Here is a 26,753-nt window from a genome sequence, read left to right on the forward strand (position 1 = left end):
AATTTTCAGGTACTATTTTCGTTTAAATTAAATAGGATGCATTTTTGAGAAAAACGCGCTTTCTCCGGTAGTACTGACTCAATGTAAAAACAGTCTGAACAGATATTTAAAGGGTCTGACAATGCTTAGCCTTTGTATGCTGGATTAATACTCGTAGGATACTAAAAATTTGGTGGCATTGCCATTCAAATATAAGTTCCACTTTTCCCCCCATGAGCAGGAATGAGAAATAAAAAAAGGTTCAGGCATGATTAGGTAACAAAAGGGAAGTGTGATAGATTAGGGGCTGTTCATAAATTACAAAAAGCTTTGAGGGATGGGTGGGCCCTCATAATTTTGGGACCCCGACAAGGGGTGAGGGGAAGGTATCAAGCTCAGCATCACGCAATGGTATGTGTACTTGATTCCAATTTTTTTATTCTTTTTTCTTTTCAATTTTTATTTTGGTTTTATTTTCTGTTCCTTAAAACACAGAGCTTTCTAATGAACAGAGGTTACGCCTCCTTTTTTTCAGTAAGAAAAATCTTATCAAGTTTTTTTCATGAAAAAAGGAGGGCATGGGGTTGAGGCAAATGTTACATAATTATTTTAGGTAAGTCTGGATCAGCATTTGATTGCGCTACAAGAGATAGGCGGATGTCAAAAAATTGGAAAAATCATTTTGTGCAATTTATAGACAGCCCCTTGAAGGAGAATCTCTGGTGATTTTCGTCTATTTCCATATTTGGCCAACCCTCATCCAATGGTGCCTTACTTTTTTTTTTTAGAAAAAGCTCTTGTGAAAAGAATTTGAGAATTGCAAGGTATCAGATATTATTACCTTGATACCTGATTAGAGCTTAGGGTAAAAAACACAGACATGGAAATCAATATCTGTTGAAAATAAGAAGGTAATGAAGATAGGAACTTCATTACTTTTTCTTGCTATCACAATTAAATACTTTAAGGCCCTAAATATACTGACAATAAGTCTCCTTAAAATGAAGTAAAAAATTAAGAAAAATATTTACAGTAACCAAAAGAAAAGAAGATAAACATTCAAAATCCTACAATTCCCAAAGATGGATGAATTCGGAAAATGTAAACGTCGGTGGTGAATAAATTTGTCAGTAATCGAAAGTACAAAAAATTATAAATTGGTAAAAATAAAAATGTATGGCTTGCAAAACCACTTTGCAAATAAAGCAGTACATTATGGCTCATATCCTCTTTTTTGCCCATTTTAAATCATCGGCCCTGGGTTTACAACCAGTTACTTTCGTAATTAATACTTCTAAAATCGGCCAGAATCTTACCTGTTCCAGAGGCCAATTTAACCAGCCAGTGGTAATACAATAATATGTTTCATGCGGTGCAACATGATGGTACCTATGGTGTCTTTTGGGTAAGATGATATGGCAGTCTTGTAAAAATACAACCCACTTGGGCAGGTAAAAATAAGTGTGAGACCACTTATGAATCTAGAAAAGAAAAAATACAAAGAGCATTAGTTACTTGAAAAAATTAAGTTGGTGATAAAGTCAGGGCCGGATCTAGGGGATGGCCACGTGGGCCGCGGCCCATGGCGGCAAATTTTGCAATTTTTTAAATATAGGTATAAAAAAAATCGGATTCAGACAAAAATTACAAACGAGAAAAGGTGAAAAAATCTCTCATTTCCTGAGAGTATAGTAATTTCTAATTTTGTCATACTTTGGTGATACAAGAGACAGCACCTTTAATTAGTCGAGTTAAGGGAGAAACCAAACACGCAATTTGGCCTGGAACGGCGCGGCGCAGAGAGAAATGATGACGAGAACTTGAGATGGTCCTCGGCGCGGCGGTCGGCATGTAACACATATCAGCGCCTACAAGACTGCATGAATACTTCACGCATTGCGTCAAACACAGTGCGGTCAGCGTGAAACGCGTAGCGCCTACAAGACTGCATGAATACTTTACGCATTGCGTCAAGCACAGTGCGGTCAACAGCGGTCGGCGTGAAACGCAAAGCGCCTACACGACTGTAGGAATACCTTAAGAATTGCGCCAAACCCATTGCGGTCAGCGCGGCCCAACGGCGGAAGTTAAGATTATGTTTGTTCTTTCAAAAATTTTTCGTTCATTTCTTCAAATGGAAGGCCTCGTCCACACAGAGATAGGTATACGAAACTCAACTTTTGCGCAAAGTTTCGTGAACTTTTGCTAGTAGTATCGACAGGGTTATCGCAAATAATGTGTCCAACAAGAATGAACGCGTCTAATGCACCCCTCTCCCTTCGGCACGTTCACTTGATAGTTTTTATTGATGTTTCAACACGAATGATAAGGGGGCGGCAAAATGCAGGCGGCCCATGGGCGGCAAGTTGGTAAATCCGGCCCTGGATAAAGTAAGATGGAACAACACTAGTACATTACCAGGAAAAAGGCCAAAATTCTGTTTAGAGTAAATGATTTCCATTCAGGTGTTCTCAATTAATTCAACACATCTTCTCTGTGACAAATATTGGTATTTTCTAGTTTTTTCAAAATTTCTGCTTATCTAAGCTTTCAGAATTTTCATCCAATACTTAATGCATCAGCTCTTCGCTGAGAGATGCATGCCAAATTTCCTGACAGAAATCTACTCATGAGAGCTAAAAAGTAATTTTAGGGCATTTATTTATTTAAGAATACAGGTGCTTAAAGAAAATGGCATGTAAGTTACTAACTTGATTTGTCATAGCTACAAAAATAGCTAAAAGATACAGATAGCAGGTCCACGAAAATACTCTCTGTGATTCGTCTTCGGACATGACTAGGAACTGATACAGCATGTGGCATTGGAACGGAATGGTAACCATGAAGTTGTCTCCATTGGTTTCAATAAAATCATGGCGAGTAATTGACGTTGGGTCAACATGATGTTCCCTAAAAGGACGTAAAAAATTCTGAAAAAAGTGAAAAAACGCAATTTGTAATTAAGTTCAAAGATTACTTTCGTGCATGATACTTCCTTCCTTACTGTGAGCAGCCCAAAATACATATGTTTTGAAGTGAAAACTAGTTATCGTATTTCAAAATGCAAATTGGTAATGCCTTGGCGTGGCGCGTGGCGTGCTTTGCGATTTATCGATTGATCTGCCATTTAAACCTTGGAAAAAGATCGATTAACAGGAGGTTGGCGATGAATAGGTACCTTAATAATCGATTCATTACCACAGCTTCAAATGGGGAAATATCGATAATCGATCATTCATGCCCCGCCACTAGGTAATGCATTTAAATGTTAGCCTCTGGGCCTAAAAAGGTCTGTTCTAAAAAGGAGCTCTTCCAAAGATGCTCCGGAAAATCAAGAAAACCTGTACCGCCTTGCTAAGGAAAAATGCTGATGAGCATTCGAATGTTGCCAAATTTCATAGCAAAAATATTTATTTTTGAGGAAAGTTATGAATATTTTTCCCTCAAATTTTCAGGAACTCAAAGGGAAACAGCGAACAGAATGTTCTGAAAAATTGGAGGGAAAATATTCATAAGTTTACCAGGAAATTCATGTTTTAGCAAGGGAAATTTGGCAACGCACGAAGGTTCATACGGCGTTTTTCCTTAGCACGGTGATGTAAAGCATCTTCAGGTGAGGCATAAAAATGATGTGTTTTCAAATCTTAACCTTTCAATTTTTAAACTTCTTTGTTTCTGACAGTTTAAACTGATATACTTCTCGGCTTTTTGATTAATGAAAGCCTCTTTAAGGGGCAGAAGTTAATTTAAAATGAAAAATTTGGCAATCAGTACCTTTCCTATGACAGGTAGGTCCGTTGATCCCCACGTATCAGCCAGCCAATGAACAAAACCAGATAGAAAATCTGCGGTCACAATGCCACCTAATGCTGATATTACAACAGTGCTAATATTTTCAATTTTAAATCTAGATAATATCAGTATTAGGTTTATTGACATTAGTGTTAAACCAAGGCATACACCTATATATTCTTGTATTCTTTTTCCTGTGAACAAAAAGAAAATAAAGATCACTTAGTAAAATATGGTATCAATAAATATGAAACAGGTTTGAGTTAAAAAGTAATGACATTAACCCCCCCCCCCCCCCTAAAAAAAGAAACCGACCAACAGAGGGCAAATATGCAAACCGTATACCTATTCTCTTTTCTAGTTTTCAGTCGGGTAATAAAGACAGTTTTACTCTGGCTCGGTTACGACTTCAACATGAGCGTTTTCATCCAATGGAAAATTGAGGGTTAAGGTGAAATGAAGAATAATTTTTTTGTGGAGAACGATTGAAGCTTCCCGGATAATTCTTACGGTGAGCGAGCTACGTTATACTCATTCGCCATGATTTGCAGTGGATTATTTTTGTTCGTTAGGATTTTCCGGAACAGTTCAGCAAAATTCCGGATTTTGCACGGTGAGCTATCAAGGGAATTTCTGTAATTATCCCTTGAAAAACACGATTACCTATAAAACTCTTTGAACATAAATAGAAGGTGATTATCACTAGGATGCGTAACTCAAGATCTTGGGCATGATGCGACAACATTGATCACGCGCTGGCTCGCGCGGCGGCGGCGCAGCAATAAATTTAAAATATGATAACTGCTCAACAGAGATCTGTCAAGGGGCAATTATTCCATTGAAGCGAATTATGAGAGCGCCGTCGCGTCGCCGGCAAATCGACCACGATGACGGACGCGCGGCCTGGATCTTGCTTGGTAGTCTTTAAGAACTGGTCACTAAGAATCCAATCACCAATATTCTTCCGGAGAGGTAAAGTATAATTCGCCAAGGTTTGCAATAGATTATTTGTATTCATTCGTCGGGACTTTCTTGAATGTGTAAAATCCGGAAAAAATCCGGATTTTCCGGAAGGTAATTCCGGTAATAAAACCCGGATTAAGCTCATAGAGTCAGCTATGTTGACACTTGTTTACAGTTCGTTTGCAAGCAACCACGATGCCGTCGTCCAATAGCAATCTAGGATTCACCATGCTCGATGTGGCTGCGGTCAATTTTCGATCACTATTGGACGACTACATCGCGGCCGCTTTCAAAAGGACAATAAACTAATGCCATCTTAGCTGACGACACCTCTAGTGGTTTCAACAAGTTCCGATTGAATCAACGCAAAGATGGAGACGACCTGTCTTCCGTTTCTGAAATACTTTTCTAACACTATTGGAAATTCAAAAATTCTCATCTTTCGAAGTAACTACATCTGAGTAAGAGCACGGGTATAAAAACTCCTTCTCCGATCGGTCGCGTGCGAAAAGGGGGAGAGAGAAACCCTGAAAATGGTTTTAAAAATAGAAATTCGCGAAAAAGTTTTGAAAAAAGGATGACTTGCGTATAATCGTAAAAACTGAGTGTTTTACGCAAAATTCCAGCATATTTTAAATTAAGGGAGAAAATGAACATTTGGGAGGGAGGACTGGGTTTTAAAAAAAAAGGAAGGCTTTAAGTTTTCTGCACCCCTGTTCTTAAAGACTTTAAAGTTTTGGCGGCAATAATTGAAAGAAGGATGGCCTAGCGTACCGCCTACCGCAGCGAAAGGTTATAAAAACAGAACTGGCAAAAAGAGGATCGGTCGTTTTCGAACTCATTGATAGGTATCTAGACTAAATTTTGCAGTAAGGATGCCACTATTTGAGAAGTGGAAATTCCAAACCTGATAAGCACCATCAAGTGTTGCTAAGATCGTGCGACTTTTATGTTCCTTGCAGTAAGCGGGCGTCTAAAGGCCAAGTAATATCAATTCTCATGATAAAATTGAGATTCAAAACCAAAAACTTCACAGTAAAAAGTCCAAGACGCAAGAGCATTAATTTATTTTAAAAAGAGCAGCATAATGCACAACATTAGCAACATCTAATGGCGCTTCTCTGGTTCATCAGTAAACGGTCATCGATTTGGTGCATCTTCAGCAACGTTTGCAGAAATTTAAATACTAGCCACTGCCATCCAGCCCACCAATATCCAGCTCGATCTCCTACGGAAAATTTGTCGTAACTAAGCACAAAAAATCTACTAGATCTAAGAGCGGCACCTACTTGGAGCAAACGCTCTTGTGACAGCGAATTGGGTAGAACTGTACGTTGTTTAAAAAATTTCTTTATAGATAGTCATCCTGCTTAGTAATGTCCGCAAATACGCATGCAAAGTCATAAAATTTATAGCGGGCTAATTGAGCGACGCGAAATTCGAGCAATAAAGAAACGAAATTAACTTTACAACCAGCACGAATAGCACGTAAACCTCGAAAGCTAACGCTGTCAACACGGGAAAAACTGCTTATCATGTAGCGAGCATCACTAATATTGTGAAAATTTGATTTGCACGAAGCGGCAACCCTGTCAATAAATTGGGAGACCGATCCGTTCCCGGAGGACGGAATAAGGTGGGTCGGAATCCCGAACAAAGCTATTTCCGGAATGCGACTTATTTTTGAGGTTATCTTGGGGTCAGCTCGTTCGAGTGACTTGGAGCCTTTTGTTGAATGGGAAGACGGAAAAGTTGAGGGTGGTTATTTTTAAAGTATCGGTTTGAAAACAGTGAGAGAAGTTCACCTCGCGTTGACAGTACATAACTTCGACGGATGGCAAGATCGGCCTCCAGGATCTCGGTCCAAACAAGTCTTTTGGACCTTCGCAATTTCATCTCACTCTTATTATAAAACTGCCTCTCTCTCAATAGAATCACTTGTTGTAGGAGGCGTCCAAATCCGAATTGGAGAGAAAAAAATAAAAAAATAAAAAATAAAAAAAGAAAGAAAGAAAAAAATCAGCCGAAATTGTTAAAACGCAGGGAACATTTGGAGAATGTTATTCACGATCAATTCAGAGAGGGAGCTCTGTAGCCAAAAAGACAAAACTTTGTAATTCCTTGATGGTGCAGCTTGAAAGTTCTTCAGCTCTGGAATTGAGAGCTTCTAATAACAAACAAAATTCGCGCTTGCTTATTCAATGTAAAATGGGAAAAAAGCAGGGCCGGATTCACCTACTTGCCGCCCCCTTCTCGTTCGTTTTGAAACATCAATAAAAACCATCAAGTGAACGTGCCGTAGGGGTAGGGGTGCATAAGACGCGTTTATTCGTGTTGGACACATTTTTTGCGAAAGCTCTAGGTCAACACTACCAGCAAAATTTCACGGAACTTTGCGCGAAAGTTAAGTTCCGTTAAATTCCGTCAGTTAGTCTCTGCGTGGACAAGGCCCTCCATTTATAAGAAATGAACGAAAAAATAATGAAAGAACAAACATAAATGTGGTTTAATAATTCTAACTTCCGCCGCCGCGCCGCGCTGACCGCACTGTGTTTTGCGCAATGCGTGAAGTATTTCTACAGTCTTGTAGGCGCTATGCGTTTCACGTCGACCGCTGCTGACCGCTGCTGACCGCACTGTTTTTGACGCAATGCATGAAGTATTCCTACAGTCTTGTAGGCGCTATGCGTTTCATGTCGACCGCTGCTGACCGCACTGTTTTTGACGCTATGCATGAAGTATTCCTACAGTCTTGTAGGCGCTTTGCGTTTCACGTCACGATTATTCGGTCACACCAGTGGCGACTCTTGAAAGTTGGCAACTTTGTTTTTCCTCCATTTGAATATATGCAAAAGAATCGATTCTTGACGAGGCGACTTGCCTCACCTAAAATCGATATTTTTAATGGATTTAAACAGAGGAAAAAAAATGTTGCCAACTTGCAAAATCGCCACACCGTTCTGGCGACTGCTCTTAAGCGCTAGCGCTGCCAGAAAAATATCTTTATCAGGAAATCGTCCTGCGTCGGCTAGAGATCATTTTCGTGTAGAAAACCAGAAAATCGATTCTCCTTTTTACTTCATAGATGTGACGGAGAAATTTCTTTCTTTTTAAAAAAAAAAGCCAAAAAAAATTGGAAAAACGACGTGCAGCGGGAAAATCGAAAGTCAATGCACACCCACCTTGTAACCAATTTCAAAATGAGATGAAGTACGACAAAATCTGTCCAGCGGCGTGTCCACAGAGGACAGAAAACCGCGGTGATAGACTTGCTGCGGGTTTTATATGTATAAGTGGATTACCAGTTATTGTCCTCAATATTTATTTTTTCTTTTGTATTTTTCGTAACATTTATTTTTAATTATTTAGTTCATACGGACACATACTTCTCACTTTTGTGCTTGAAAAAATCATTTTTTCGATCACATTTGAATTTAATTTATTAGCCTTGCCAATTTATACAAACTACACCAACGCACGCTTTTTTCGAGTTTTGTTGTGAAAGCGTGGAGGTTTTCGAGGCAAATGTTGTATAATATAATCATTTTGAGGGTATGTAAACCAACGTTATGATCGCGTTACAAGGAATGGTTGGGTATAAAAAAATCGGAAAAATCTCATTACGTAATTTACGGGCAGCCCTTTGCCTAAACCGAAGTTTGGGAGAAAATTTCTAGCCTTTTCCTGACTTTTCCTAGATATTTTTCGGACCATTGAGGCAATTACATCGTGTCAGCCAAGACACTAATTAGATCATTAATAATTCTGAGAGCGTGTTTGCCGCTTGCCAAATGTTGAGAAAAATCAATAAGTCTGGACTCCTTGGACTCCTTTGTCTTCAAAATAAACGAAAGAGAGCATTGACTATTCATTCCTACAAGTGTGTCATAAAGAGGGAGTATCATTTTATTCTTTGAAAATTGGACCCTCTATTTGAAATTTGCGGACCGGTACTTGTTTTACACACTTTTCTTGAATTAGTATTAACATTTTTGAAAAAAGACATGACGGAAAATGAAAATCAGATGGCAAGAAAATTATGAAAAAAGCAGGTCATGTGACTCTCCAATTTGAAATCATGCATAGACGCATTCTTGAAGTCTATTATTTCGCGGCATCAGAAATACTTCTCTTTTACATCTAAAGAATAATAGCATTGGATTTGACCAACACTTCGAAGGGGTCGAATGCACCTTGAGTGTCCCTGGGCTGCAAGTTACTCCTCTTTTTCTCACTGTGTATTTTCTCTTCCAAAATTACTTTCGATTTTTGGACGAAAACAATTAGTTTCCTGACGGAGAGGAATCAGACATTCCTTGAAATAATGACAGGGTTGTCAAAGAATGAAGAAAATGAAATTCCCTGACATTTCCCTGATATCCCTTTCACAATTTCGTAACATTTTCTGACGATTGAAGATATGCCAGATGGTTAAAAATACATAATTTCAAAGAGTTTTTACGCAAAATCTATTGCTTGAAACGTCAAACCTATAGTCTTAAAAGCAAAAAGTTGACTTGACAATTTTTCCCTGACATTTTCGTCACTTTCCCTGACAGTTCCAGGTTTATTCTGCCTTTTTAAAATTCCCTGACTGCGGCAACCCTGTAATGAATTTCGGCGGCCAAGAGATGTAGAGAATTTCTTGGAAAAAAATTCAGTGCAGAGATGATTCTCTTTGACGAGAACCTTGACTTTCAGTCTTGACACCCAAGACTAGATGCAAATGAGTGCAACAAACAGATAAGAGTCAACTCATCCGGTCTTTCCGCAAGACTCAAATGAATACCCTGCATGAAGCGAAACAAGACGTCAAATAAAAATGGAGAATATTTGTCACCTATTCGTCTTGCTTGTAGTATGAGTAGACTCACGCATTACACTTGTAGGTGCAATTTCAGTCTGGAAAGCTGAGAGAAGGGGAGAATGAGAGAAAATAGGTCAATATTATGTTCATTACAGAAACATTCTCTTCTTTTACACTATGATTTCAGTGTTGGATGCATTGATTTACCGAAAATTCGAGCGATTTCTTAACAAATTAACCAATCAGTATTAATCAGTAAAATTAGGTCGATGAGAAAAAATGGGGGGGGGGGGAGGTCATTAATTTTGAAAATCGCTTACGGCTACGGCCTGAATTTAGCCTAACATTTGCGGCAGACAGCGGATCGCAAAATTGGGCAATTGTTGCACCCCTCACCTTTGAGAATTACCGTGTTGAGTGTCACTTTTTTTGTCAGATCAACCCACAGGATTTGGTTGCTCAATAATTTTGTGTTAAATCGACCCAAACCGTAGGTTGCTCTGAGACATCGGAGAGTGAAGAAAGTGTCCTGTGGACCTTATGTACTCGTTTTCATTCCAATACTCAGAGGTTCGAGGAAATAGCGAATGAATCTTATCAATACATCAAACAGGTAAGATTGCATTGATATCGATAGGTTCAACATGTAAACATAGCCTCAAAGGTCAATCGAGTAATCTGTGGGTACGGGTTTTTGTGATAGATTTTTAATTCTTATGGGTACTACATGTACACGGCAATGAAAAGTAAAATTGTTGGAACTTTTCTCTTTTTCAGCTTCTCGAACTTAAATCCTAAACTTTTTTTTAAGGCTTTCTATTGTTTTGAACCAAACGATACATCGAACCACTATCGAATACGATCCATTTACGATCGCGCTGATTCAGACTTTCGTTGAGGCTGTTTGACGCCAGAAAAAGGTTATTTTTCTGGAAAATGTGCATCTACACGTCGGATAAACGGTGACTGACATGTTCTGTGATATATCAGAGGATGATTGACTCCAATTTCTGACATGTAGCGGCTATTACACATACTTTTTACCAGGGTGCGTCTTGAGTGAAACAAGGAACTAACAGTGCGGGGGGACGAATGGGAGTATAAGATCTTGTTTACATTTAAAATGACTTTCAAGCTTTTCACTCCCTTTACCGCGTTTTCTACATAATTTCCTTCGCCGCTGTGTGCCCTGTACCTATTTCCACTCGAAAATACGTTCTTTCAGTTACGAAATAAGGAGGTAAAATGAGCCATGCCTCTGACGTTTCTCGTCTCCACTGAACACCGTTGAATTTACATTCATTCTCTTCCATTCATATCCACAAACGGAGAGCTGGCGAAGAGAGCGGAGATGACGTAAAATACATTGACAATTTTATCGAGCTTTGAAAAAAACCGCGTTCACGCCCCCTCACTTGGAAATGATGTACTTGAACGAGTCCAGAGTAACTTATTACGTAAATTATGTGCGATTCTTTTGAGTATACGTGCATGAGTGCATGGGTGCCTATAAACACAAGCTATGTTTATGCGGAGCCAAATCTCAATCTTATCTTCTCAGCTTATTGTACGATTGAGACTGAAGTTTCAATCGTGGCATGGACGTGTGTAAATAGCTAATTTTACTGTAGTTAGGACACCTTCAAAATATATGTAGTCTCTCTCTCTCTCTTTCTCACTCATTTTCACCCCCTATTTTTAACTTGTTACGTGTCGCGAAACTTCGATTTTAAGCCTTGAACACACATGGCTAATATCTCATAAATGAAGCTCGTGAAACTACCATTCAAAAGAAGCAACAAAAAAATATGAATGAGTTAATGAATGAAACTGGCAAAAGAGCTCTTGAGGAGTGGCGAGGCGTGAATGATCGATTATCGATATCCTTCCATTTGAAGCTGTGGTCAAGAATCGATTATTAAGGTGTTCGTTGCGAACACCCTGTTGATCGATCCTTTTCCGTAGGTTTAAATGGTAGATCAATCAATATATAGCAAAGCACGCCGCGCCACACTGCTCTTGAGGCTGGTGTTTGGATAACTAATCTTCAATGACTATATCAAACGAGCGTGCCGAACAAGACCGGATCTTCAAGAAATGAACGTTATAACATTTGATGCAAGAGAGTGGTAATATAACTTGAAAATGTTTCGTCTTCACACTGTAACGCAGTATCTATTAAGTCACTGCCTTGCATAACGTTATGGCGAAATCTTGAAGAGTGTATTTCGCTAGCTTTCAGAAACAGTCCAAAGATTAAACATGTTTTTATATCTTTGAACTCGAAGGCTAAGTGCGCGAAGGCAGTGATAGGTAAGCATGACCTTAAAATTTAACTGTCTAACACCTCTTTAATTTCTAAAATTATTTTCAAAAAAAATTTCACATACGAACTCCAAGAATCTTGTTCAATGTTCGATATCTAACAGTGTACAAATGTTCGTTTCCGTTCACGCCCCCCCCCCTCCCCAAAAAGAAAAAATAACACATTAAGAATGGTTGTTAAAAAAAGCTTTAAAAACAACTGAGATACATCTAAATCACAGGGATTCCCGAGTTCCACTTAATTTGAAAGCCCAGATACTATTATTTTTTAGACATGTGAACTCTAGCGACGACAAAAGTAATTTTGAGCAAGGATTAAGATCCTAGTTGACTAACACACATATAAAACTAAGATAATGCGAATTTACTAGTAAAAATTGCCTCAAATCAGCGACTCATTCTAAGTTCATTGTCCGGCCGAAAGTCTGTTGGTTCATCTTTATTGAGGTCGGCTACACAAAACCGGATCGAACCAGAACAATTAGGCAGAGGTACCGATTCCATCAACAGTTTCCGCGTTGGGGATGGGAGATTCAATTACGCCCTTACGTATGAAAGGCATCGCATGAACGCGCACAAAAACTCTTCACGGGACGGTTAGCGGTGAGCGACAACAAAAGGCTGCAATCGATCTTCCGAGTATCACCTAACTTTTTTACGCCTGAAAAGTTTCTCACTGCCGCGGAAAGTTGGCCCTCGAAAGGGGTGTTAGATAGGGTGCAAAAATCTGAGAAACACCTCCGTCCTCCAGTGATTTAAGTTAGAAAGTTCATCCAAAACTAGAAGCATCAATCATGCTCCGGTCTCCAGAATCAGTTTACATTCTTGGATGTATATACTATGGGCAGCCTACACTTTCGGCATATTTATTCTTCAGGTATTTTCGAGCCGCATAAGAGTATTCAAGGCTCAATAAATACAATTTGAGAGAGAGCGAAAATAACACAAAAGCTCGGTTCATACAGGAAGTGGAACGCAAAGTACACTGGGAAAAAAAACACATTGGATCTAGAGTCTAGACTCTTGAAAACATTGACAAGAAAAAATACTCTTGATTTAATCGGATTTTTGCTTGATTCAAAAAAAAAATCCGCTTAAATTAAGAGGCTTGGTTCTTGATTCAAACTAGATTCTGATTGAATCAAGAGTATTTTTTCTTGTCGATGTTTTTAAGAGTCTGGACTCTAGATCCAATGAGTTTTTTTTCCAGTGTAACCGAATCTTTCATATGATTTTGAGGTCTCTCCATTGTTCTTTTTCGAGATTCAACGCAAACCGTGTCAAAAATTGACACTTGGAGTTGTTTTGTGTTGTAAATCAATACTAGCCTCAGTTCAGGTGCCTTGTAGCCAAAAGATGCTTTGGAGCCGAGTAAATTCTATACGTGACTACTACAATTTTTTCTTCTTGAAGAGTGTCGACTAAAAGGCGAAAAAAATCTGACTCATTTTTTGTGATCTTCCGGTCTATTTTTTCTACAGTTGATACACACATATGTATTGAATGAAGAGCGTGCGTTTATCGCGTGTCAAATGTGAAACATTAAGGTACTTATGGACTCATAGAGAAAATAAATTCGTCTTAGAATATATATTAAAAAAAGTGAAGATGAACAGTTAACTTTTAAAATTGTATCATGATGGAGGGAGAGTGATTTCGCTTTCATTTAATTTCCTCGAATCTTGCTGAGAGGCATTATTGTCTTGTGCTTTTCGTGGAACAATTCGTTGATTTGAGATTTTAATGCTCTAGGTTTATAACTGTCGCTGTCTTCTTTACAGAATTGAATCTCTTTTGAAAAGCGTATTACTAGGTGATTCGAATACTTTCGTGTCTTTGGATTGAAATTTATCCATGCAATGGAGTTGGTGAGGAACAATAACACGGTAGTGAATGAGACAATGGAGTTTTTAAGTATAAGTAAAAATTCCTTGTCAAACTCTAACTTTATCTAATTACTGACCGATGAGGTTCATGCTAGGTCAGTTCTTGGTCTGAATTATGGGGTAGTTCTAAAGGCAAGATAAAGTGCGCGACGTCTAAAAAGCAACATTATCGTGTCTCGAACACTGACTAAAGCTTTTTCCGTGTAAGCGCGAACTAGTTAGCCGATTTTAGGACAGAGGAGGAAAATAGGTAGAAAAAGGAAAATGCCCGTGTATCAGAATTGATTTTCACCATTCGATGAAAGACAGGTAATTTGTTATGCACGACTACAATTCTACGCTCGTTGACTTGATGAAAGGTATACGAAAAAATCGAAAATTGGCTGATGAGAAGTGTTGAGAGGCGTTGAGGCGAACTGCTGCACAGTGGGCAAAATTTCAGTCTGTTTAGCCGACGATCGAACGAATTAAAAAAAATATTTCGGAGCATGAGCGCAAATTTGAAGATATTTTTATTTCAAAACCTGAACCTATGTATTTTTTGACGATAGATCTCACGGAGAGAGAAAAAGATAAAAAGCTCTAATTATGATGGTTGTATCATTTTGGTAAGTTTCAATTCTGACTTAGACAAGACATTCTTTTTTCCTGAGTGTTTTTGCTTTTCCCTGACATTTTAATAAACTTTCCACTTCGATTTTTTCTTTTGAATTACACTCACTACTGCTAAACGCACCTCGACAAATTCTCTAACTTTTCCTGTGAATTTTCTGGCCTTTCCTGGTCACCGCAAAATCCTGAAAGCCGGCAATCCTGCATACACTTAAAATTTTATTTTCGGTAAATTTTATTATTTTACCGAGGCGATATTTTTTTTAGGCGAGTAAAACAAAATTTTAAGTCGACCTCCTGGTTTCTACCTCAACTGATGGACTCCTCTATAGGCTGCCGGTTGCGAAGAGATTTCATTCAATTTTGAGTCCAGCAAGTTGACAGCATTCTTTCCTTTCACTGGTAAAAAAACCCTCTTCGACCAATGCCACATTGCATTGAGTTAAGAGTGTAGTTTCTTGTCGCCGGATTTAAGAGTCTTGAACTCTTGTTTCAAGCGGATTTTGCACTGATTCAAGCGGATTTTGCATTGAAACAAGAGCCCAGACTCTTAAATCCGGCGACAAGAAACTGCACTCTTGAACCAAGAGGTTTTTTTTTTACCAGTGTTCCCTTAAACCCTGTGCTGAATAATCGATTCTCGTCGGAGTACCTTACACCTCCGAGAATCGATTCATTTCCATGCATGGGTTTAAGTAGGGTTTAAGTGGAGAGAAAACAATGCTGCCAACCTGCTGGCTCCACCGACGCGGAGTTTGATCAGCAAGCTTGACCAATGACCATTGCGCAACAGGAGAGGGCGAAAGGAAGGGGGGATAGCGTTCAGTGAAACGATGAAAAATTGGAGCGAGTAAGGAGCGGTTCTTGAGGGTCAGGGACTTTGCATGACTAAATCCCGCTAACTACCCTCAATTATTCGCAAGGTTTTTCCTTCGAGTCCGGGCAGCCGACACCGGCCGAGTCAACTGAAAAGAAAACACGAAACTCGCACGCTCCTGCACCAGTGGCGTGGCGTGAATGATCGATTATCGATAACTCGCCATTTGCAGCTATGGTAAAGAATCGATTAATAAGGTGTTCGCTGCGAACACCCTGATAATCGATCTTTTCTCATAGGTTTGAGTGGCGTATCAATCGATACATCGCAAAGCACGCCACGCCACTGTCCTGCATACGGGCCCGTGATAAAATAATCATGTTCCGCGAATGATCCCCCGGCCCTCTACCTTCCCTTAATCCACGCCACCGAGGAAACATACAACAAAGGCGTGGCGTTGCGCCACCAAAAAGCTTTGTTTCAAATTCCGGCAGCTCCAGGCATTCTGCAAGGTGTCCACGCAAAGTTACGGGCGGAAAATTGCTCAACTTTCCCCGACGGACAAAAGGGGTGTTCTGTCGTGTCAGGGAAAAACGTCGTAAGCGCTTTCAGGCGTTGCCAAATTTCCTCTGGTAAATCACTAATTTTGAGGGAAATTCTTGAATATTTTTCTGCCATTTTCCGAGATAATTTTGTTTGTAATTTGATCTAAAGTGTCCAAAAGTTTCAAGGAAAAATATTCATAATTTCCTCAAAAATAAACGTTCTATCGAACGAAATTTGGCAAATCTGGGATGTTCATACGGCGTTCTTCTTTAGCACGGCAGTGTTACATTGAGAGAGAGAGGAGAGGGGGGACTTCTCAATCCGCAAGGTTTCGTGTTTTGCCTGCTAAGTAAAAACGTCGAATAAGCATTCAAATATTGCCAAATTTCTTCGGTGAAAATTTTCGTTTTTGAAGAAATTTTTGAAAATTTCTCTTTGAAAGGTTCAGACTTTTTAGATCAAATTGCGAACAATCTCCTGTGAAAAATCGAAGGAGAAATACTCACATATTTTCATGAAAATTTGTGATTTGTCAAAGGAAATGTGGCAGCGCCTGATGACACATACGGCGTTCTTACTTGGCGCCGCAGAGTTGTGGGGATGGTCACTTTTGTTTCTCGTTTCGTCCGTTACCACTGTGCGCCGGAGAATCTGTCCTTCAACCGTCCGTCACCTAAATAATACGAAAAATGATTTGCTCAAATTTCATCCTTCCGAGATCTACTAAGCCCGAAAAGATTTTCAGAACAGCGAGGGCTGTGCTAAGCTCATCATTGCACTCGCTGGTAAAAATTGGCAGTAGAATGTGTGTTCCAAAATACTATAGACCTAAAGCCGGCTGTAAGATTTCCAATAGCTTCTGTAGCCGTCTGTACAATTTCTTATAGCCATTTATAGCCGATGGCGATTAAGCAACAGCCAGACAATAAAGTTTATGCTAAACGTTACTAAATACGGATACTAGGACTTAGTTAGTTTCTGGACTACCGCTCTTTTTTTGTGCAGTAGTATCTTGATTTATTTTGCGAGGAAAGCTTCTTACTTTTCAATGCCTGTCATTCCTAATACGTTGGAGCGCCTTCAATTTCTTATGATACTGTGCAATACCTCTGGTGTGAAATAGTTGCTTCAGACGCCGTGGAACGCTGCGGCGCGGCGCGGCGGGCGGGCAGAGAGCGCGAAACGCGCATTGGCGCCTACAAACCTAACTGGGATACTTCACGCATTGCGCAATGCGTGAAGTATCCCTGTTAGGTTTGTAGCGTCGCCGCTCCGCTTTGTGTTAGGCTCTAATATTTAATCTCGCGGAGTCAGCGTTTTTCAACTCATGATTTCGAAATGTTTGCACACTCTGTATGGATTATTCTCATTTTAATTGATGAAAAAAAATATGTTTTAAAGGAAAATAACGTATAATGTGTGTTTTGTAAATAGGAAAGTAGTCCCGTGTCAAACTTAATAATTTCCAAAGCACACGAATTTCTACACAATTTCTTCTAGCCTTTTATAGCCAATGGCGATAAAGTTTAAAGCCCGGCGATAGGAACTATAGCCCGACTGTATACTTTTTTATAGCTTCGTATAGCCCGGCTATATGATTTGCTCCGCTTTCCACAGCCAGCTATATGATTTTCAATAGCCTTCTTTAGTCGGCTTTAAGAACTCCTATGGTATTTTGAAACGCAGCTCCTATCGTCAATTTTTACCAGGGCTGGCCACTCTAGTTCCAGCCCAGACGCCTCTAAGCTCGAGCTTTGTGTAAGTACAAAATAAATAACTGGACAAGATACGAGTTTAAGAAGTCTGGTAAATGTATCCCTTTAAAATTTTGCGTAGAACACGACTCGTGTAACGAAAATTATTGAAACTGCTCTTAATCAAAATATCAACGATTTTATTTAGCAAAATAAAAGGTTACAAAAACTTTGAATTTCCCTACGTGGCTATATACTGACAAAACTGATTTAATGCATCACCTAAATTAGTGCATTACACCAACGGAAGTTGTTAGTATGAAAATAACTTAAGTACAATGAAATTATTTGGTAGTAATTGGTGTAGAACATCAGTTCTCTCGGTGTACAGCGTCCACTCGGGTTAACTGGAGCAAGCAATAACTTTTTCCCAAGTGAGGCTCACAAAATTTTCATTACTCGTATTTTCCAACTTATTGATGGTTTATTTTCTTCTTCTTGGCTTGATACAAATAAAACTGCACAGTTTAATTTATCTAAATTGATTCTAAATTTAACTGGATTCGGACTCTTTTAAAAACTCGCGTGGACGCGAGTTATTTTTGGCATACCTACTGTACACCTTGATAACCAGGATTCAGGCGGCTCATTGTCAGTCCGCTTATTCAATGAAATATCACATTGATTATTCATGATTTTAGAGGGGCATTCAACTGTTAGGGCCACCCCCGCTCGCTCCTTTCAGAGATAGAACAATGCCTAAGGAAGTTAGCAAAATGGAACGAGCAGAGCTTTTCACGATGAATGGTGCACCACTTCACTTGATAGATTTTTATTGGACATTGGTGCGGATTATTTTGAGTCGAGTTTATTGTCAGTATGCGCTGAGAGACTGTTACCGATTTTGGCAAGAGATCCCGTCTTTCCTTCCCGTGAATTTGAGAGAATTTGACAACACTGCGAAGGGCAACTAATGAGGCTCATCGATTTTGCAGCTGCTGCGATGAGCAAATAACCGACTTCACACGATCGAATGCCAGCGAGTGATTCATCACGAATCAGACATTGATGACTGATGAATGAGGACTTACATTCGTTAGTGGTTCGTCTAATAAGGCGATTCATCATCGGAAGCTTTATACTGGATTGCCAAGAATTTCATTCAAAGATAAGCAAATTAATAAATAAATCATTACATACATAGGTATAGGTACTAAATAAAAATAATTGGAATAGTTATTTTTCAAACAATCAGAACGCAAACCGACTTAATTGAGACGAAACGAAACTAACGATACTTAAAAAATAACTCTATCTTCGTCACAATCGACAGAGAGACTTTGTCCAGAAACCATAATATTAGAAAAAAAGAGAGTAAGCTCATGGACCTAGGTGCAGCAAACATTTGTCAGATGGCACTGCATTAAGTTTGGTAATGCTAAGATTGCATGCGTGACGTGTTAGGCTAAATTTTACAACGTAAAGGCTGGTCAGAAGTTGTCTGTTGCTGCATTATGCGCTCAACTATTCTACCTCAATCATGGTAATTATAACCGAAAACAACGTAAAATTGACTGAATATAGTATACTATTTTGTGAGACCAATTGTATTAAAAAAATCACTCTGAATTCATGGGTTAGCTGCCCTTTTAGGCCCTAAAAGCTCCATGACCTAACCTCAAAATTACCGACAGGTCCGCACTCTCCCCATACAGGTATACCCTATTCCTACGTGCAAATTGGTGAAAAAAAGCGGAGAAGATTTATTGGCGAGCAGAATTTGGCCGGAGCAAACAAGGCATTGTTGCTAGAAAGTGCTGACAAATCAGCACATTTCTCCAGTCAAACTCATGGAAAATATCCAAATTTTCCCGTACAATCTGTCAACCTTGATACAAGATTGCGGGGGCGGGAGTCGCACAGTGGATCGAGTCAATGGAAGAGGTCGGACATGAAATTTTTGACTAAAATTGCAAAATTTGATATTTATTTCGTCACATTTTAAATTTAAAAAAGTGCTTATGGAAGAAAATTTTACGAGGCAACCAATAGAACCACTTTTAAAACCTCAGAGTTTTGTATAAACGGAGTTATAAGCTCTTTAAGTTTCCAAAATTTGTCCGAACTCTTCCATTGACTCGATCCACTGTGAGTCGGTGGATTCGGGTGTATCGGCTCTGAGTGGCGGATAATGGGGTAATAACTCAGGCTAATTCGCCGTCATCACGCCGTCGGTGCTGACCTGGTCCCGCTCCCGCTCTCAGAACGACGAGTCCAAAAAAAGAGGGCGCCGAGCACAGGGATATGGAATTAGGGATCCATGATTCCACACCAGGGACCAGGGGCACAGGGGACACGAACGCGTCGCGGCGCCCGGCGTCGGTTTCGGCTACGAGGTTGGAACGCTAATCGGCATAATTGTTATTGTGGCCCGCCTAGAACCGCTAGTCAGTACCGCGCTAAGGAAGAACCTCGTATGAGCCTTAAGGCGTTGCCAAATTTCCGTCAGTAAATCACGAATATTCGGGAAAATTTGAAAATATTTTTCTTCAAATTTTTCAGGTAATTTTGTCCGCAATGTAACCTATGGTTCCTGAAAATTTCAAGGAAAAATGTTCGTAGCTTTCCTCAAAAATAAACATTTTACCGAGGGAAATTTGGCAACTCTCGAATGTTCATACGGCGTTTTTCCTCAGCACGGCAGCGGTAGCCGCCGAGTGACAGAGTCGCAGTCAGGTCGACGCGGCAATTGCCCGTCTCAATCGAGTGTGTTATTGCCTTGTCAATGAGAAACATTTACCTCCTGCCTCACTATCGCACGAAGCAGAAAGTTCCGACACTTCCTCCACTTTTAACCAGATTTTACGGCGCTCTGTGACGCCCGACCGGCACAGCATCCTGACCAATTACAACCCTTCAAGGAGTTGCGGCACTCCCTCATTTAATCTACTATTGAACCCCCTGTCGCCATGCTCTCACTACTGGGCGTCCCCTTCGTCTACTCCCAGGAGGACGCCAATGAAGCATTTTCTTAGCGGGCCTTTTTGCCATCATCCTGTAAACATGATCAAATCAGACTAGCTGTTTGGTCAAGACGTTGAAGACGATGGCATTTTCGACTTCCACGATCTGAAGCACTTCATCATTACGGACCCGATCTCTTCTAGGCATTCCTATCGACCTACTCTAGAAATCCATATCCGTTGTTCTCAGCATAGGGTGTGTCTGTTTAAATGAAGAGGAAATATCAAGGAAGGTTTCGAAAAATCACGTTACCGAGTTTTTCTAAGAAAAAATAAGCATGACAGGAAAGTCTGCAACGTCACAAACAGAGATTCCGCACTTCGGCCGCCGAAATGCTCATCATTTTTATACATGGGGAAATCAATAAAAATAAGATTTTGTGGCGAGAATTAAAGAACATCTTTCTTATTGTCTAATGGAAAATTAAGCAAGAAGTAAATTGCGCGATCCAAAATCTTGTACGTCTAGCTCACAAAGAATGGCTCGATGAGACTTTTCCACCGCTATACAGCTCCGTAGAAACGAAAATTTCGAAAAAATCTAGCAAGGCTTCCCCAATATTTCTCCTTCTAAATGGGGTTCCCGACGGCTCCCTCAATTCGCGCGCTACCAGACCAGTCGTCATACGGTCGGGAAAATTCTGCACCCATGCGAGAAAACAGCTTTCTTTGCTGTTTTCTGGTTCTCTTCCGAGAAATGCACGTTGCACCAAAGGGACGATTGAATACGCTGAGATAAATTTGAGTCTAACGAGACAGGTTTTCTCATCATAATAAAATATTTCTGGCTGTTTCTACCAGAAAAATTTCAAAACGACGAAGACATGGTGGAACGAGACATTTATGAGGGGACAGCTAAAGTATAAAAAACACCAGGGGTGCAGAATCTTCCAAGCTTCCACATTTTCAGGCGCCCGCCCACGAACTTTCCACATTTTTTTAATCGGCTTTCCACAACATGTCCCACGAATTTCAAAAAAGATGACCTTGTTTTCGGTTTTTCGTTGACTTTTGACGGATGACCCTTCAAAATTTTCTCTCATTCCACATTTTCGGGGCTTTTCCACATTTTCACGCGCCCGGGCGGGCGCGTGATCGGGCATTTTCTGCACCCCTAGTAAAAATACTGGCAGTAGATAAGATCGTATCTTCGGTTGTCAAGCCGAATGGCTGAATTTCCCGGTTCGATAATTGTTTTGAGATTGAATCGGAGAGGAGCTAAAATTGGCACCGTTGGTCATATCTCCACTTGCATATCATTAGCAAAACTGCAGTCCCGAACGAATTGTGACGGATCATTTCGTGACGGTTCTGTCTGGGCGTTCGCGTCTAAATCGGTGAAAATTTAATTAGTGAGCTGAGCATAAAATTTTGATTGCAGAATGGATATAGTGGACAAGGACAAGAGAACATGGACACGCAACGAGCACGAGCCATTAGACTGTAAGTTATAGGGGTTGGTCTAAGGTAACGTGACCACGTCCGCTAGGTGTACCTATCGGTGGTTCTGCATTTATGGTGCAATATTTCTGACAATGAAAAACGGCATTTTCAGCCTTCTGTACATAAAATGATGGCCGAGTTCCACGAGCTTAAGGAGGAACAAAAATGCATGAGAAAACCGTCACAATCCTTGTGCCGCATTTAAATTGCCGCACGGCGGATCGAGTCAATTAGAAAGGCCAGACATGACATTTTTCGCTACAGTTGCAAATTTAGATGTTTATTTCGCCACATTTTAAATTAAAAGAGGTGCTACTGAAAGAAAATTTTACGAGGAAACCAATGGACTCACTTTTAGAACCTAAAAATTGTGTGTAGACCGAGTTTTAAGCTTTTAAAATTTCCGAATTTTGTCCGACCTACCCTACTGACTCGATCCACTGTGTGCCGTTTCAAATCTGATACGGATACTTAGAAAGATAGAGATAGGTAATTCGTTGTTTCTCTAACGAAGAATGTAACTACATTTCAATGCTACCAGATTTTCCAGCGCGAATCGCATTTTTACCTGGAGAATTATGAGAATTTCTGTCAGAAAATTTCGCGAATTTTTCTATCAAAAATCGGACTTTTCGACGTAAATGTGCGGGTTTATTCTCAAAAAATGTAATAGTTCGAGTCAATTTTGCAACCTTAGAATGGAGTTACGCTCCTTTGTGCGGGTATGGCAACGGGTTCCACAGTTACTTTAAAATGTCTGTGTTTACAGTTACTTTCAGAAGCTTTTCTTTCGGTTAGATCAACCAAAAGGACTTGGATCGACCAAATTTTCGCTTGAATCGACCGAAGCAGTGGGTTACCCTAATACATGATGAAAATGTTGCCTGTTGAACCGATGTGCTTTGGTTTATCTCAATGTCACTCAGATAAAGTTATAGTAGTATAGTAGATATAGTAGTTTGGTACTTGCGACTAAACTCGCCGATGTGATTGAGGTTCGGCCCTGGCAGTTTGCGCAAGATTTTATTGGCGAGGTTAAAATTTTTCGACCCGAAGATTTGGTACGAGTATGAAAACTTCGCCAAAAGATATTAATCACCCGTTTAGGTTATCTCGTGGGTTCCTTCCGATATTGACACATAAGTAATGTCCGTTATACTTTTTCTTACTGTACACAATTCGGTGACCAAACGCCTGAAAACTTCACGTATCATCCCCATCACCCTACCTCCGAACTTAAAATTATTGATTGAAAACATCCTGTTGAAAGTTAGTCTCCACGAGAACCCTAAAAGCACAAAAATGCAATATCCCTGCAATCGTGAGCTGTGCTGGAAAAAAGCACCTCCACGCACAGTTGTACAGAAAAACATGTGGATAAGGGACATGAAGGGACGATACGGGAGCGTTTCTCTTCCTTTGCGATTCGAAGTTGGCTTCTTGAAAGATAAATTTTGATCAATTTTTTTTTTTTTTTTTTTTTTTTTTTTTTTTTTTTTTTTTTTTTTTTTTTTTACACTTCAAATGCCTCCGAGGGGATAATCCTGCGCTGTTCAGTTTTATTCCCATCCTCCCGCAGTCCCTACTCATTAATCAGCCTCAGGCATATATTATTTGACACCATCAAAATCGAGTGACCTGACCGGGAATCGAAGCCTGTATCTCCTGATTAGAGAGCCACGTGAGGTTTACAAAGGAATTAATTACAATTAATCGATGACAATGATTTTGATTAGATTTTTGATTAATATAAATGTAGTTCCGGATATTTTTGGAATATTTGCCCCCCCCCCCCCCCCTCCTCACAGAAAAATAAGCCTCCTCTGAACACATTAGTGCCCCCCCCCCTGCAAAATTATCTCCCGTGAGAGGGAAGGTCAAGTCCAGATTAGTAAGTCCCAAGCAACTGCATACTTTTTTCATCCTTCTGGATCATATAAGTGATCAGGAAAGAGAAATATAGAAGTATTTTGCATTCAAATCTCGGAGCCCCTTTCCTGGTCTCGGGCTCATTTTACAGAGTCTGCAGTTGCATAAACGGTTGTTCATTGAAGTTGAACACTGAACAGAGTGTTCGTTTCATTGATGTGCTCCTATTTGCCTGATTTTCAGACTGGGCTAAGGCTATTTTTCATTGATTGAACCGCCATACCAAATATTCTGAGTACAATGATGTTGCCTTCTTCGGTCCCTTCATTTGGTGGTTTCTACTTGGGACATCAAGGGAGCATATTATTAAAGTACCTATGTAATCCCTCCATTAGTTCATGATGATCAATTTATTTATTTATTTTTTATTATTTTTTTTTAAAACATTTTTCTTTTATAGGTAACATGAGTACAGCTTTTTCTCAAAATATTTTGCACTACATACTGAAAATTGATGATGGGAGTGAAATATCAATTGGACTGATTATCAGTCAACATAAGTGTGAAATTAATTTAGATTTCTCAGGAAGCAACACAATGTAGGGGACTATTTTATATTATTCGGGTACTGAAGTGTAGCATTTTATATTTACAAGGTTAAATAATTAGGTACCAACAGCTGAATATTGCACCTTGGAAGATATAATCTTTAATGGGTGTTTCCTTTTATTGACGTCAGGCTCTCTTCACCGTAAAGAAAGCCTGCCCAGCACTAATGGAGCTACTCGTTAGAAATAAATTTATATTTCTTCTGTCTATTGATATTATTTTTTATTCAATTATGTGGTAGTCACACTTTTCTTGATTCTTTGATTAACTTAATTTTTCACAGTACCCCATGTATTCCAGGTAGGTACTAAGAAAAATTAAATTATATCACAGATTGAGGCATTAAAGATATATATACGTCAGGATCAATATTCTTAAATTTACAAGCAGATTAATATTTTAATCTACCTTCTCAAGGTACTTTTGATAGTAAAAGAGAAAGATGTTATTTTACTGCAGAAAAATTGAATTGATGAGTAAGAATAAGTAGTACAAAACTTTTTTCACCCAAAATTGGACTGGATTAAAAACAAAATCAGGAGAGCATTTAAGGTACAAAAATCATGAATGCAGTTAGAAGTACCAATGGGCTTACTTTCACAGCTATAACATAGCCCTGAATAGAACCTAACATAACCAGAGGAATGATGCGAACATTTTGTCACAATCGGCATAAAGTGTGATCAGCATCATTCTTGTCAGAATTATATCAGTCATTCTTAAAAATGTAAGAGACACAAATGAATGTAGTTATGAGAAGACATAATTAGTGAGAACTGTTAAAATCAACCCATCCTGAATCTCAGAGCTAATTTTTATTTCAATTTCATCAAACAATTTATCGCATTATTTGTTAATTCAAGGCTTAGAATGGATTGACTGGAAGTCGCACGACAGTTTCTATGTACTGATTTTCAATTTAAGCCATTAAGTCTATTTTGAGAGCGAACAATTTTACTCTCCATCCCATGTGTTTAAAATTGTTCTGTCCAAAACTAGAATTACCTTATATTTTGGAAATGTACTCCATGCCGGCAAGACAAATTTATGGGCAGTATACATGACATTTCAAGCCGTAGAAAATCATTTAACTGTGAGGATGGTACATATTTTCGTTCTTGTTATTCTCTCCAAACGGATGCAAATATAAAGCAGTTCTAAGCGTAAACCATTCAGGTTCGGAGCCGGAATGGTCTAAATGATGACCTCATTAATTACAGCCTCCAATGGGTGTAAGCTATTACATAGCAACAATTGGAAAAACTTAGATTAGTGTTGTCCTAATGGGCACAGGTGAAAGAACCTTCCGTGATCCAACAACTTTTGGGTGAAAAGTATGCATTAAAATCTCTGAACAAAAAATAAAGAGACATATCTACCTAGATACTTCCTTTCAATTCTAAGTACCTGCTAGAGATAAATGTAAATTGAAAGTTTCTTCGGTAGGTGCACATAAACTTGGAAATAAAGACAGATAATTATAGATAAACCTCCCACTCAGTAAAATTCCCTATTATGAACTTATAAATAGCTATGCAACATATTCAATGACAAAATTTAACATATTAGACAGCAATATTAAAATTAAGTAAATAAAAATGAAGTAATCACTGAACATGATGCTGGAAAAGCACATCAAATGATGGAACAGAAAAGATCCTCGAATTGAAAAGAATTGGCTCCTCCACCAAGTTCATCACATTTATGTTCAACATAGCTATTTTTGTCTCTGACTAAATCTGGGGTAAAATATTTGAGGAAGAAATTTATATTTAAAAAAACACGACCCAACTTACGTGATATAATTTTCGTAAACCGAGCCGAAGTTGAAAAGGAGATAAACCGACGAAGGAATTTATCCTGACCGAGAGAAGAACAAACTCGAAAAGATCACTTTGAGAGGAAAAAACATGATAACAAAAATAAACCATTATCAGCACGAAAAATTGAGGTTAGACTTGCCTGTGCTGTATAGTTTAGCTAATTCCTGAGCACCTCGGTGGGTTGGCCCCCATCTGGGTTGAAACACTTCCTGCGGGAAACGCGACACTGATGAATTGCAATTGGGATCATCCTCGAGCATGGAATTTTCGAAGATCTCTTGCTCCGTTTTCACGGGAGCCAGGAACGAGGCTGCCATACCTCGGCGCCCGCACTTGACACACACTAGCGCCACCGCGCGACTGCTCCGCTCGGGAACTGAATCTGAGCTATGTGAGTCACCAACCAAAACAAACCGCCTGCTGCGAGGCTCTCCCGCAACGCTGTCCCAGTCCAGGGACGAGTTCTACGCCCAGTCCCGACGAAGTCCCGCGGCCCGGGATCCCGGATATCAATAACGCACGCACAGCACAGGAACGAGTCACGCTTTTCACCGATTCCTTATCA

At 39.5% G+C, this 26,753-nt stretch overlaps 1 protein-coding gene across 1 annotated transcript; it reads right to left on the reverse strand.

The window, feature by feature from the left end:
• Window positions 1-523: 523 nt before the first annotated feature.
• On the reverse strand, window positions 524-26,753 carry Kua (Plasmanylethanolamine desaturase Kua). The gene is made up of 4 exons (XM_019057503.2): window positions 26,328-26,753; window positions 3,754-3,965; window positions 2,691-2,909; window positions 524-1,460 (listed from the first exon to the last, which is right to left on the reverse strand). The coding sequence occupies exons 1-4, from the start codon at window positions 26,503-26,505 to the stop codon at window positions 1,200-1,202; spliced, it is 870 nt and encodes a 289-aa protein (XP_018913048.2). The 5' UTR covers window positions 26,506-26,753; the 3' UTR covers window positions 524-1,199.

This window comes from Bemisia tabaci, chromosome 1 (assembly GCF_918797505.1).
Source record: "Bemisia tabaci chromosome 1, PGI_BMITA_v3".
Classification (NCBI taxonomy): domain Eukaryota; kingdom Metazoa; phylum Arthropoda; class Insecta; order Hemiptera; family Aleyrodidae; genus Bemisia; species Bemisia tabaci.

Excerpts from the sequence above, each read along its gene's own strand:
- Kua (XM_019057503.2), bottom strand. The coding sequence starts at position 26,505 with ATGGCAGCCTCGTTCCTGGCTCCCGTGAAAACGGAGCAAGAGATCTTC. Across the intron at positions 3,966-26,327 it reads AGCTAAACTATACAGCACAG|GAAAAAGAATACAAGAATAT; the intron begins GCAAGTCTAACC and ends TTTTGTTCACAG. Across the intron at positions 1,461-2,690 it reads TTGTAGCTATGACAAATCAA|ATTCATAAGTGGTCTCACAC; the intron begins GTTAGTAACTTA and ends TTTCTTTTCTAG.